The sequence below is a fragment of the Ochotona princeps genome, chromosome 27, assembly GCF_030435755.1.
Source record: "Ochotona princeps isolate mOchPri1 chromosome 27, mOchPri1.hap1, whole genome shotgun sequence".
NCBI classification, from domain to species: Eukaryota; Metazoa; Chordata; class Mammalia; order Lagomorpha; family Ochotonidae; genus Ochotona; species Ochotona princeps.
This window is the reverse complement of record NC_080858.1, coordinates 7,948,332-7,963,526: the sequence shown is the minus strand read 5'-3', so window position 1 is coordinate 7,963,526 and position 15,195 is coordinate 7,948,332. Positions and strand designations below refer to the sequence as shown.

General features: G+C 41.9%; 1 protein-coding gene across 1 annotated transcript in view; it reads right to left on the bottom strand.

Moving 5' to 3' along the window:
* The window catches only part of ITPR2 (inositol 1,4,5-trisphosphate receptor type 2), a 418,343-nt gene that overhangs the window by 321,485 nt on the left and 81,663 nt on the right, over window positions 1-15,195 (bottom strand). The window contains exons 3-9 of the mRNA XM_058655945.1: window positions 14,495-14,610; window positions 13,868-13,954; window positions 11,841-11,999; window positions 6,562-6,660; window positions 6,133-6,216; window positions 5,685-5,831; window positions 4,005-4,100 (exon numbers count right to left, since the gene is read on the bottom strand). Coding sequence (XP_058511928.1) covers window positions 4,005-4,100; window positions 5,685-5,831; window positions 6,133-6,216; window positions 6,562-6,660; window positions 11,841-11,999; window positions 13,868-13,954; window positions 14,495-14,610 — 788 coding nt within the window. The remainder of the gene's footprint in view (window positions 1-4,004; window positions 4,101-5,684; window positions 5,832-6,132; window positions 6,217-6,561; window positions 6,661-11,840; window positions 12,000-13,867; window positions 13,955-14,494; window positions 14,611-15,195) is intronic.

Here is a 15,195-nt window from a genome sequence, read left to right as displayed (position 1 = left end):
AGCCAGGAAACAAACCAGTGCTTATATGCGACGCAAGTACCTGCAGGAGGATTAGCCAACTGAGCCATAGTGCTGGCCCCCAAGCTTTATTTCATCTATTCCATTACTAATCATATCAAATCCAAATCCTTCTTTTAAAATCTGAAAGTGGAGGGTCCTGTCACCCAATGTCTCTTCCACACCCCTTCCTTGAGCTCAGCCTTGGTTTTCACAGTGTCCACAGATGATGTGGCCATTCCAGGTCCCTTTCTGTGTCTCCCTGGAAACTTCTCCAAGGACTATCATGCTGTTTCTCTGCTTATTCTGTTACCAGTGTTTATTACTTTAGGAATCAGGGAACAGCTGACCCCAGGTAAGAGCTTGTTCTGACTCATCTTACCCTGGCCCACCTCCCCATGCACACAGCGTCAGCACTCCCTGATCCTGCCTGGGTCTGTGGTTGCTCATTATGTGAAGATTTCTTCACTGGGAGATCAATTCCTGGAGGGCAGAAATGGAGTTCTTGGCCTCCTTGGCACATCGGGAATGTATATTGACGGTGGCATGAAATCTTAAAGATGTTTGTTGTTTCTATGAATTCTAAAATAATAAAATCGCAGAGCTGTCCCCATCAAGAAAAAGAACACATGGTGACAAAACCAGCAATCCAAAGTGTTGCAAACCCCCATCATCTGCTTGATATGAATAATGCTTTATCATTAGGGGAATTTTAAAAGCGAAAATTATGGTTCCTCAGTTGCTGCCAGAGCCTAGAGTCAATCTATTTTTTTTTTTTAGTCGAGTGGTAGTAATGAAAGGAACGGGGATTTGGCCACACCTACACCAGCAGGACAAGCATCTGAGAAATGGCTGTGCCAGCATCTTCTTGGAACTTAGCTAACACAGGAAACAGAAATCCTCAAATCATGCATGTCAGCATTACGAGGCTATAATGTCTATTTCAGTGCTAGAATACCACACGGAAATGGTCATTCTATTATGGTAGTTACAGCTGAAGGAAAACATGTTCTTAACTTTCAGTTCTCAGATGTGCAGGTTAGCACCTACTTCTCCCTGTTACTAAAACAATTAAAGGTCATGGGCAAAACCCTTCCAACACAATGACTCTCTAAAGCACAAAACAGCACCTGACATTTAAAATCATGTTCCTGAGACAGAGAATGAGAAGATCATCTTTCAAGTTATTTGCAAGGAATGGATAGCTTTCTATTTTAAACTTTTAATGAATTCACTAAGTATTGAAGTCTTGGATCTTCATTAAAGTTGATGAACAATTTAATTCTTAGCAATCTAATCATTTCAATGCATCAAGCAGCACAAGTTTTAATTACAGAAATTAACAAGGAAAACGAGCCATTTTTTCCACAGAACATCAGCAGTTTGCCAAGCCATTGGGGTAGACCTTCAGCCTAGCAGCTCAGACTACCATGGCGTATCTGGGTTCAGTTCTTGGCTCTGGTTTCCTGCTAATGCAGACCACAGTGATGAGCCAGATGATCAGGTTCCTGCTGCCGACATGGGAGACCTGAACTGCGCACCAGCTCCCAGCTTCAACCTCAGTCCAGTGCCAGCACTGCAGACAACTAGGCTGCCAATCAGCAGAGGAAACATGCTCGTTCTTTCTCCCTCTTTCTTTCTGTCTCTCGCATATATGGCATTTAAATGATTTTTAAAAGCTATTGACTGGGACCAGAGCAATAGTCTGGTGGCTACAGTACTCACCTTGCAAGCCTAGGATCTCATATGAGCGCCAGTTCATATCCTGGCTGTGTCACTGACCTACTTATAGTGTAAACAGTCCATAAGCTGTGAAACTATATTTCATTTTCTTGAGCAGCAAACGACATGTCAAATAGTTATAAAATTAGGAGCAACCCCTATTTGTCACATAATAGAATTAATCATGCTGGCCACACATGAGTCACACATTATGTCAAGCACTTTAGCTCATTTAACTCTGTTAATAAGCTAAGGGAATTATGTTAGTACTTGATTATTCTCATTTTCCAGAGGAGGAAAGCAGGGCTTAAGGAGATTAATTTGCCCAAACACTGCTCCCACTGCATCTCACAGGCAAATCCTGAAACCTTCCTGTTCTCTCAACATACAGCAGTCTAGAAGGCTGCTTCATGTTCATTCACTCATTCATTCAAACACTGTTCCTGAGGGGCTTCCTAAGTGCCAGGCATTTTTCTGGGCAGAGATAGTGGCAGAGATGGAAAACCCCAGCTATCAGAGTGATACTTTTTTTTTCCTTTTTTTCCCCCCTTCTATTTTATTTTTACTTTTATGGTACAATTTCATAGGCTCTGGGATTTCCCCTAACTCCTGAAAGAAACTGTTAACAAGATAAAATGTAAAATAATGAGTCCAATGGTGAGTGCTATGGAGACCACCACAGTTTAGCACGATGGACAGAACAATGGAGCTGGCTGTTAGTAGGCAGGGCACAGGTGTATAAAACTGGCAGGCCTCAGGCTAGTTCTCCCCTTGCAAGTGCTTGCATCCCATATAGATGCTGGTTAATGTCCCGGATGCTCCACTTCCCATCCAGCTCCCTGTTTGTGGCCTGGGGAAGCAGCAGGGGGCGGCCCAAAGCCTAGGGACCCTGTACCCACATGGAAGACCCAGAGGAGGCTCCTGGCTCCTGGCTTCAGATTGGTTTAGCTCTGTCCATTGTGACCATTTGGAGAGTAGGCCAGCAAATGGAAGATCTTTCTCTGTCTTTCCTTCTTTCTGTAAATCTACCTTTCCAATAAAAATAAATAAATCTTTTTTTTTAATGGTAGGACCCACTTTCATTCCCTACACCTTTCCCTAGCCAGTTTTCCAACCCGCTTCCTTCTTTGCCCTCCCCCACATCTAAAGCCAAGGCTTAGCCAGTGATAGGAAAAAAAAAAAAAAAAAACTATGGCCAGTGGCAGGCACTGCGGTATATGGTATAGCAGGTGAATCTTCCACCTGTGATGCCAGCATTCCATATGGGCACAGGTTCAAGTCCTGTCTGCTCTACTTCTGATCCAGCTCTTTGCTCACAAGCCTGGGAAAGCAGCAGAGGATGACTCAAGCCCTGGGAGCCCTACACCACATGAGATACCCAGAAGAAGCTCCTGCCTTCTGGTGTCTGAATCTTGACTGGCCAACTCTGGCTGTTGCAACCATTTGGGGAGTAAACTAATGGATAGATCTTTCTTTCTCTGTGTGTGTGTGTGTGTGTGTGTGTGTGTGTGTGTCCCCTCTTCTATATATAACTCTGCCTATCAAATATAAATAAATATTTTTTTAAAAAAACATTTAAATCCTAAGGCCAAACACTGGCTTAAAATGTAGACACAGAGTAGGGAAAAGCAGAAGATATGAGTATTTCTATACATCTGAAAAGAGTACTTTCAAACGACCCCTAAATTCGATATCTAAGTTCAAATCATTCCTAAATCTGGTATGTTGTTATTTCTACCTGTCTTGCATATTCATCTGATTGTCAACATGACTTAAATGAAGAAAGAAAAGGCCTTATACATTTCTATCATTTTTATTGACAGGCCTAGGAAAGCTCAGTGTCTTAGAAAGAAAATCTTTACTCTTCAATGATTTGGACATTAAAGGTCACCCACCAATCAAAGGAGACTCCTGAAAATAACTCTCAAGCCATCTGGGACACATGATGTCAACAACAAACTTATCCTGTCTCTGACACAGACATTTTAAAACAGTGAAGCTGAACAGAACATTGTAGGTCACATTCCATACAAACGTAACTCAGATGTACATGTACCACTGACATTGACATTACAGTGTGAAGCTGTAGTGAGTATAATTCTCTCTTTACAATTCTGACTACCATGAACATTTTCAAAACAACTGACATGCCAATTCAGAACTTTCCATCAACAATCAAATCTGTGTAACGACTGTTACTGCCAATACAAAGCCTTAAGAACCCAGTCACATGCTTCCAATTTCAGAATCACAGACAACACCAACAGCATCCCTGTCAGTCTTACCTCTGCGGCCAAGTAGTTTCCAGTCGCCAGATGCTTAAATCTGAACAGGCTGTTCCACTGTCCTGCACCTCCACGGCATGGGTCATGATGAACCACCTACAGACAAGAAGAGCAAGAATGGTCATGGCACAGTAACACTGGTGCCCACATAGGGTCCTCCTGTTGATGCTGATCTGTCAGATCTAAACCATGTCTTCATGAGAGTACAGTGTGGCACCACCACCAACTGCCCCATATACCAGCAGAAGCCGTGTCCTAATAGCTGTTATCTCACGCTCACACCCTGTAGGAGCAAATTAAGCCTCACTTGGAAAGAACTGCTTCCCAGGCCTGAGCTGGAAGTGCCGTGGGGGTCTCCCCTACTCGCTGTTCCAACGTTCATTCAACAGATTGTACTAAGAGCCCACCATGGGTCGAGTACTCTGTAGCAACAGGACACTGCAGTGGACAAGACTGGAACTATTATCATAATGCAGAAGAGGGAGAACTGACAAACAAGGACACAACTACCAGAAAGAAAACAGTATATGACTGCTAGAGACCTAGGGAGGCTCCTACTGCTATGGTGACCAACAAGGGCTACTTGGAGACACATTTGAGCTGAAAACCAGAGAAGAGATACATCCATGCAGGGGAACTGGAACAGACCATTACAGCAGGCAGATGCACAAACGTCAAGACCTGTGGATCTGAACTACTGCAGTGTGTGGTTCTTGCCACATTTTCTTGTTGCAAATACCATGTCCTCAGAACTGTCCTTTCCCATGGGCCAGTCACAAGTATTGAACCATGAAGCTCAACAGGCAAGAGAGCAGGTCTCCCACAGTGGGACATGACAGGAATCTGGTGCAACACAAAGTACAGTCTACACTCAGATGCAGTTGGGGCATTTGAACCCCAATTCTGCCAGCCACCCTGGTATGCTCCCTGCAAGGGACTCAACATCCTCAACCTTTGTTTCTCTGTGTACAAAGCAGGATTAAATCATAGCACTGCTGTGAAGATTCAATATAAGATACATCAGAAAGCAGGGTGACTTTTCTCTCAAGCCAGTACGTGAGTAGATTTTCCTAGCAGTGTATTAGATATTTCAGAGTAATTACATACATGTTGAAATACATACTATTGCATACTTGCTTCAGCAGCACAAATATGAAATACATACTATCTTATTACTAAGTATTATTAAGTATTTTATATCTTCTTTGTAACAGTATTTGAATGCTATGTGAATTTTAATCATGAGAATACATAAACCATAAATTTTGGGACATCTCTCTGGTGACTGCAGTTCTGATACCCACCTTCACTTACAGTGCATTCACTTGATTATATGTTAACCCCATTGATAGTTGAAGCATGTGGCCTTCAATCTCACAGGCATTAACAATGTATCCCAACGCGTTTGTTGAGGCACATAACAGAAACAGAGAGGGAGAGAGAGAGAGGGAGAGAAAGAGAGGGAGAGAGGGAGAGATATGGAATCCCCACAGAAAAGCCAGGAGAAGGAAGCTGAATCCTTTCAGATTGGTCACAGCAACAAAAGGATACAAGATGAGTGACACAGCTACTCATTTTTATTGGTCCAGCGTTAAGAGATGCCTATGCCAATAAATAAACAGCCTAGTTAATCTTGTCTTTCTGATTCAAATGTTTACAAGTCACCAACTGGCTACACACCTCGATCTCCCAGAGCGCTTTAGAACTTGTAGCAGATGTGGCCGACTGACGCAAGGTTGTACGAAGGAAAATATGCTGCTTTTTCTCATATTCGTCACAAGTCAGGAACTTTTCTTGTTCTGCATGGAACAATCTGACAACATCACCCTGGAAAAACAAGTCGAGAAACACTGTATTTCCAACAACCATAGGTACAGACCGACGAGGCAGGCAGGACTCCCTGGTTTGCATCCTCTGGGCCCTGTGGAGTCACCTAAGAGTCCAGTGAGGATTTACACATTCTAGAATGCAAACAGGGAGACTCAGTGTCTCAGAGTGAGTACTAGGGTTTACACCATATTTACTTCATAAATTCTGGGACACTACTATATACAGGGATATTCATCTAGAATTATAGCATGACATTCTTTGTTCCTTCCAGAAAATGTCCTATGTAGACCATACTTACTCCTTTTAACACATCCTCACGGTAGGAACTAAATTTCATGAATAAAGTGATTTTCCAACTAGTGTTGCAATTAACAGCATTCACCTATCAACAAGAAAAAATGATAACGATTGTAAAATGACACATTCCTTTCTATACCAGAAATGACTATTTCAGAGAGTAAAAGAAGAATAAGAAAAAAAGACAACTTTGGATGATAGAAAATACAACTAGATACAAATATCTTGAAAGGATCTCTAAAAATAATAATATCTCATCACTGTCTACAAAGACCTTAGAAATATGAATGTAACTAGGATTATACTTATGAAAACAACGAAAGAAGCCATGACTATCGTTTCAGTCTCTGTCTCTCGCTCTACCTCCTCCCTCCTCCCCTGCCTTCATGAAAAGTTCCAACAAGTTCACTGCCTTTCCCGTGGCACCTACCTCCTTGCACCCTGGGTTATCGAGGAGCTCTATGTTGCTGGCATGGAGTGGCTGCCCCGCATTCACCGGCATCAAAACAACTTTATCTCCTACAACAATCTAGAAATGGAAACAGACTGTGATGGAGACTTGACATGGATCTTTGGTGTTATCTATAGTCACAACAAACTACATAGGAGCTCTCATTGCGGACCTGACAGCCCATCCATTTATCTTCCCTATACATTTTAGTTCTTAGTCCTCGTTGAACTAAAAGATCTTCTAATAAATAATCACAGAATCATGCTCCATGGTGCCTATCAGTCTGGTCCCAATTAAGCTAGTGGAGATCTCTGTCCCTTTCACTGTCCATTCCAGTTGTGCCTCTCTGAAAGGCAGTAACTAGGTCATTATCCTTCTCAAGGCACAAGATCTTGTCACAAGCACAGAAACAGAGTAAATTCATCTGTCACACACACACAATCAATGAGAGGCAAGTCTGATAAATTTGATCCTTTCACAGTCTCAAAGTATTAAACTTTTTTTTTCCTATCACTTGGATTCAGGAAGTGTGGGATTAGAGGTACAATCTTTAGAAATACATGTTTCATTTGAGCTTAGGCCACCTGGTTCCTTCTTTTCTAAATCATTCAAAATTCACACGGCTCTTTAAACTTTCGCTTATATTTAAACAAAAAGCAAAGTTGAATTTGGGAAAAGTACCCAAGAAGTAAGTCTGAGTTGACCTTCATTAATGTATCATAGCAAGGTCTCCTTACCTTCAGGTATTTTTATTCATGATTCAAATGATGGGGGAAGGAAGTGATCCTTTCTTGATGATAATGATGAAGGGTTTTTTAGTTACATTAGATGTACTTTAGATGAATATAATATAGTATCTATACTCTCAATTTATAAAACTGCTCACTACCCCAGAAATTAAAATAACTCCCTTTTGCATATGGTAATTCAACTAAGTATTATAATACATGAGCTTGATCTATAACTAAAAATAATGAGGATTCAATCCTAACAATACATAGACCTTGTCCATGTATTTCAATCTAAACTAAAAGCTTAAGAAACATGATTTTACATTTTCAGTATCAGATAACTTTAAGTGGATTATATAATGAAGAGTCTGCATAAAAATATTGTTTTCACAAACCATCCAAAGATTCAAACATAACTGAAAAGCTTCGAGTTCACTAAGTAAAATAGGATTGGCCCTGGGATTGTAGAAATACTGTTTTGTTTTATTTTGTTTTGTTTTTTTTTCCTTTATTAAAGGTAGATTCACAGAGAGGAGAGACAGACAGAAAGATTTTCCATCTGTTGGTTCACTCCCCATGTGACCGCAACAACCACAGCTGATTCGATCCGAAGCCAGGAAGTAGGAGCTTCCCCTGGGCTTCTCATGGGGTGTAGAGTCCCAAGCCCTTGGGCCATCCGCTGCTGCTCTCCCAGGCTACACGCAATGAGCCAGATGTGAAGTGGAGCAGCGGGGACATTAACCAGCACCCACACGGGATGCAAGCAATTGCAAGGGGAGGATGAGCCACTGAACCATTGCACCAGCCTCTTTATACCTTCTTCTTGTTACAGGATTGGTCTCTATCCACTAGCTGACCTTTCAAGTGCATACTACATCAAAGGCTGGGACTCAAAGACACTCCACTTACAACAAGGAAAGTTTATCAAGAAACACTGTCCCTGCGGATGGGGACAGCATTGGGCCCAGAGGTTAAGATACTGCCTGGACACTTGCATCCCCTCCCAGAGTACCTAGTTTTCCATCCTGGCTCTTCCACTTCTAATCCAGCTTCCTGCATACCCGTGCATGCAGAAGATGACGCAAGTCTTTGAGGCCCTGTCACCCACATGCAAGACCTGGCTTTCATTACCATTCCCAACTTCAGTCCCACTGTACCCCTACACTGTGAGCATTCAGGGAATCCTCTCTCTCTCCCCCTTTCAAATAAAGAAAAACAAAAACTTTCACAAAAGAAAAACAACCTTTTTTTAATTTTTAAAAAGAAAAAAAGCAGAAGCACTAAGAACAAAGAAACAGACCCTTTTCTGGGACAAACCACGCCTAAAGAAGTAGCTTTAGCAAATGCAGAATTCAGAAATCTTCTCAGAAGAGGGTGGTTTCCATCCTGATCCACGGCGGGCCAAGGGCTTTTAAGGAGCTATGTACTTGGGCCCGGCGGCGTGGCCTAGCGGCTAAAGTCCTCGCCTTGAAAGCCCCGGGATCCCATATGGGCGCCGGTTCTAAACCCGGCAGCTCCACTTCCCATCCAGCTCCCTGCTTGTGGCCTGGGAAAGCAGTCGAGGACGGCCCAAAGCTTTGGGACCCTGCACCCGCGTGGGAGACCCGGAAGAGGTTCCTGGTTCCCGGCATCGGATCAGCGCGCACCGGCCCGTTGCGGTTCACTTGGGGAGTGAAACACCGGATGGAAGATCTTCCTCTCTGTCTCTCCTCCTCTCTGTATATCTGGCTTTCCAATAATAATAAAATCTTTAAAAAAAAAAAAAAAAAAAAAAAAAAGGAGCTATGTACTCCACTCCAGGTCGGGGCGTTTTTTTTCTGTGACCTAGGATCAGCTCCTCATTCACTTCACTGCTTAAACACCTCATTAAAGCGCTGGTTCCTTGAGATACTGACACAAGTGTCAGGCAGGGATAAAGCTAAAAATGTGACAGGGATGTCACTTGCCTCCCCCTTCCCTCCAAAGTGACCCTGGATGGTGAAGGGTCTCGCAGCAGGAACCACAACACCAGGGCACCAAGCCCACCTCTGCTAGAAACTCCAGGCACAGCGCTGTTGTTTTTTGTTTTTAAATAGTAAGCTCTATTTGCGAGACTGAAAAAGTCCATTCCCAAAGAGTCGGGATGCTGTTCGTGCTTTAAAGGACATCTGTCCTTTTCACACTTCTAAAATCTATCATCAAAGCAGAAGAACCTACCTCTGCTCAGATCAAAATTGACAATGAAAAATTAACTACTCAGTCCAGGGGAGATCAATGAAAATGAAGTATTGGTGCTCTCTGCTCTTGCTAACAGTTAAAAAGCAAGCAAAGGCTTTCTATACAACTTAAGTTTGAGTGATCCAATAATCCATTCCATCCCTCCAAAAAAAAAAAAAAACAACACCCAGTCTATAGTTCTGTCTAAGACATTATCAAGGTGCCCCTGAATCACAGGAAACCACTACTTGTAAGGCTATGAGCATCTCGCTTCCTGGACTATCACCAACATCATTCCAGCATTTCAACTGGGACACAGATCATCTTGTTGGACACATATAGCCTGAATCATGCCTAACTGCTAAATAATAAAATATAACCATAAAAGCCCTCAAATGAAACATGGCAATCTCCTCCTCTGAAGCTACTATGCTTTGACAGATAAACATCAGTAATTGAACCACGTGCTATGTAGTGACAGTATTTCCAATTCCTTCAACAAAATACAGTGTTTCTCTTTTAGAAAAACGCTGCCTCATCCTGGGGAGGAAAATGAGCATTAGGATAGAGTTGTTCATGGAATCAATACACAAGGTGTGGATGTGTGGTGCTTTCACAGCAACCTCTAACATACACAAAAACTACACAAGGGTGAGCAAAACAGTGAGCTGTTCAGCAGGAAGCAACGTGGAAGGTCTTTTAAGCCATGCTATACGGAGCACACCTACATAAGAACTTGTCTACCACACTTAACAACTACATCATCCGCTTTCACCCACATGGAGGGCTTAGGTGGAGGGGTTTTGTTTCTGCAGTACAACTAACTACTTGAAATAGTTCATTACATTCAACTCTCTTGGCTCGGTAAAGTGATTTGGAAGCTGGGAAACGACTAGATAGAATCGATATGTGACCATCTCAGATGAATCTATATAAGCTATAGCAAATCCAAGGGCCCCAATATGCCCCAGTTTATTCCATCATTTTAGTGCATGAGCTCCTGTTTTGTTTGGATGGTGATTCTCATCAGCCACCTGCAGGCAGGGAAACAACAGAGTGGAAGGCAGGAAAAGGGAGAGAAGCACTGTGAGCAAAGGCACAGGTTGTCTGCCACCAAGTGCATCCCAGCCCCTGCATGCCTGAGAGTTGATTGTAACGAACCACCGACTGAAACGGGCATGGGTCATGCTGACAACAAAGGTCACAGGAGGCCACAACAAAAGAGAATGGGACTTGAATTTTTCAGGATGAACACTGAGCTGAAGGCGCATCACATTCCTGCATGCCATGCTTTTCCAAACCTTACCTACAGATGATAGCACCAATTTATTAACCCAATTATATCATGAAGCTTGCCGCCTGCAGATTTGGTTCTTTAATATTCACTGGAAAAAATAGATTCACTATAAATAGAATACATGTCTAAGACAAGAAATATCCCAAAACTCATTAAAAGTATGCTCGACGTATTGACTGAAAAAAAAAACCGTGCCAGAATAATCTTTCAGATCGTTCTGAATCCACAAGGTTAATCAACTACTGATCACCTGACCCAATATCTGCAAGGTGTTCTATTTACAAAAGTCACCTGATGCTCAGTGTCAACAGCTTTCACTGAATCTCCCAAGTGCTGGGGACTGTCCCCCAACACTCTGATAGACAGGAAAACATCAAGCCAGGAATTCTACTGAATCATTTCACATCATGGTTCTCTCTATTATAAAAAATAGCAGAAAATACTTCAGCAATTATTAAAATTTACATGACAACATATATATATATATATTTCACAGTGTATCTTAAATATGCTCAAAGAATTTTAAATATTCATCATCAACATGCAGGTGCCAAGCCTATAGCTCCTCGTACCTGGCACACTGATTAAAACAGACAGTAAGAAACTGCTCACTGAGCCACCAAATGGAGCATGGTCACGATTCATGGTGTGACTATTCAAAGGAAAAAATGCTATTCTGTAAATACAGCTCTTTTCCCTAAAATCACACTCCCTCTGGATTTGACAAGGTAGTAAATTCCTTTCCTCTTTCAAAAGTCTCAATCACTATTAGGGTTATGTTTAAATTCCTCTACACATACGGTGATTTTAAATCCATTGGAACTATGTCTTCCTAAGTTTTCTGAATGAAAGTTGCACTCGTTTCTTTTTTTTTTTTTTTTTAATGTATTTAACCTGCTAAAGAGATTAGCATAAAAGCAACATGCTGATTAAGAACTATGATTTTCTTCCTTCTTGGACTTTCTGGATTCTCTCGCCCCTTAAACATCATGTTTAGTGTGAACGTTTTCCCTCTGCGTGTCATGTTCACGTACATTGTCACCCTCACTTCTCAGCTTCCAGAAAGGATGGATGTAGAACCAGGACCCTTCATTCCCAGCAGCATCCAGGGACACTCGCATGGCATTCTTCTCCAGCAGTGCAGGCAATCGCTTGTTGACAGTCAGATACTTGTTGCTTTTTATATGCAGCAGCTTTGGGGAAGGAAAAGACATGGGTCATCATCTTTATTCCTTGATGTCTTTCCACATACATCACATACCCACATCACATGGCCCAAGGTTACGTTTAAACAGAACTGCCTTCAGATCCTACGCTTTCAGGTGGACTTCGTTTGGATTCTTCCTAACCTCTACTTCCAATTCAGTTTCCTATCAAAATCATTATGTGATGAGAAACAACCTACTGGTAACAGTAGAGTAACAAGGCTTCTCAAAGGGGAGAGATCTGGAGATTCCTCCAGGTCACTTCTCTCAAGGCCTACACAGCCAGAATAACACAACACGCTGCTGAACTAACACACCAACCCACGTCAAGTTATTTGCAGCCCTGCCCTACAGCCTCAGCGAGGCGGGCTGCACATCTAACAGGCTCTGCACCTTACACAGGCAACTATTGCCCTGTCCCTTCACAGACAGGTACAGAGCATTATTCCTCAGGTTTCATGGATTCTATGGACAAAATCATTCCAAAAGACGACTCTGTGGAGTAGGAAAACTAAGACAAAATTAGTTTCCCAATTACAACTACAAACATTTAAAAGAAAAAAAAAGCAAGCTAATTTTAATGCCCCAATATAAGAAGGAAGTTATTTCAAAGGTTGCTTCTTTAATTGGGAGGAAAAATCACTTTTTTAAAAACTCATTATCTTACCCTTGGTTCTTTACCACTCACCATGGCTAAGGATCTAAGTTCCACTTCCTATTCATTAAGACACAGCGAAGAGATGCATTGCCCAAGAAGTGTGCAACCCATCTCTGAACAAGTCTCCCAAGCTGTCATTAGACTGGGTCACAATCAGGGAGTTCCAGGCCCAGGTCCTCTTCTCTGCTCTGCTGCTCTGAGTGCCATGGGCCCTGGCATTTCTCCACTGGTAAACACCCAAATATCATGAGAACTATTTTTAAAACTAGCTGGTGAAATACCTCCTTGTGGCACTGACTGTGAGGAAGCTGTCAAGGCTATTGTTTACTCCACAGCATCCTCTTTGGGAACACACTAGAGACAAAACTTCTTTAGGCTCGTTTCTGGGAACAGCTGTGCCTCTAGACCTCCGATTTGGCTCCATGTCAGGAACTTTATTTGCCAGTTCCGTACCTCCCCTTACAGCTATGCAGGCAACAACAGAAAGGCTCTCACTCAGAGCTTACCAGCCCTCATAACACAGCTTTGAATAAACACACCTCACCCCTAACTGCAGCTTGTCCACCCAAGCCCTATTTTCCCTTTGTCCCAGCCGCCAGTTAATTTCTATTTTCTCTTGTTACACGGGATATCTTTTTTGGGAAATGCCTCACATTCTTTTTTAGAACAAGGCAGGGCATAGATTAACAAATAATCAAGTAAAGCTAAAAAAAAATCTACATGAAACACAAGAAAGAAATGTAACAGATAAATCAGAACTGACATCCCCACTGGTATAGAAAAGTGCCAGTAACAACTCAAAGAAATAGCTATCCACAAGCATGGTTAAAATTTTCCTCTCTGTACAAAATGGAACAACAAGGCTCCTGACATCAAACATAAGCTCCATTCACGTAAAGGTGCATTTATTATAGGCCTTTGGGAGGTACTGCCCACCATCTTCCTTTGGGTGTGATAACTTTCACATATATCCAGATAAGATCATGGCTTTCCAAATACACATCAAACTTACTCTTCAACACAGACTATCAACTGAACATATGGCAAATTCTATAATTCCCACCAAAGAACAAATGTGTCAGAATTTTAATCCTGCTTGGCATTCAACACTGCCCATATGGTACCATCCATATGGGTAATGCAGTAAATTATCCATAAAATATTTACCACTTACAAGAGATAATAAATGGAAACTTACTTGTATGACATTACTGTATTTCACAATTTCTCCCAACAGTTTCTTATTCTCTGACTCATTTTGCTTTTGTTCCAGTTCTGCAGCATGCTATAAGATGATCACCAAATATTCAGTGAAGAAACAATAAACAGAGTACAATGACCCCAAAAATGAATAATTTTTCAGGAATGAAGACTATAACCATGAATAAAATAAGCCAGTTACTTCTTATATTTGCAGAGACGGGGAGACAGGTGAGTAATAATTAGGTAAACCAATAAAACGGTCTCTCAATTATGTTTTGCCACAGTCTTTTAGGCAAACACATCACCTACTGCAGCAAAGTAAAATACAACCGCATTCAACATTCGTCCTGAGATGATGAACTGGTTTTAAGTTGGATGAGGGGCTTCGGATTAGTGTGGCACACCCTAACATTCAGCCACAAGAACGTGACACTGACAATGCCAGGAAACAGGTGGTAACGTCCCACAGCTTAAAACACCCTTCACTCTCAATGTGCTGCGACATCTCTTTTCAATCTCCACGTACTGGGTGAAATCTTCAAATAGGAGAGCTATGCCAGCAGCTTTTGCTAGTGTGGTGCTGGTCCAGTGCAGGTCAGAGAGGGGTGAAGCTCGCCTTTACCTGTAGTTTCTTCAGCAAGGCTGCCTCTGTGTGGTTCCCTTGCTTGGCTTGCTTGGCTTTCCAATACTGCTTCTGGGCAGAGTATCGATTCATGGGGCACACCTTGAAAAGGCAGTCTGTGTGAATCCAACAAACAAAAACACATAACTAAGGCTACCAGTGGTTCTTACATTTGTCTGACAGCTTTGAAATCGATGAGTATCAAAAACATGTAAAGGTCAAACACTCCATTCTCCAGTGAATACTTAAATGCATTCTCTCAGATCCTTTCCAAATAATTACTTATACTCAATTGTTGCTGATGGTATGTTAGTACTTTTATTTGATCGGGATGATACTCTGCTGGCTCTGCCATCAGACCAGAGAGGGTCTCCCGAGTAAGTAGTTGGACTTGACTGGACTATAAGATGATGGACTCTATGCTCGGCATATACTTGCAAAGAGGGAATCTCAAATGAACTTGAACTATGATTAAGCAACAAGGTGGAGGAACCCACCATGTGGGGAGGGTGTGGGGAGGGGTGGGGAGAATCCCAGTTCCTACGAAATTACAACACAATGTAATTAATGAATAAACTTAATTAAAAAAAAAGAAAGAAAAAAATAATAATTCTGAAATCAGCATCATCAATCACTTTTCTATTTAAACTTCCTAGACTTCAAACAATTGTTAAAAATATACTATATGTATATACTAACAT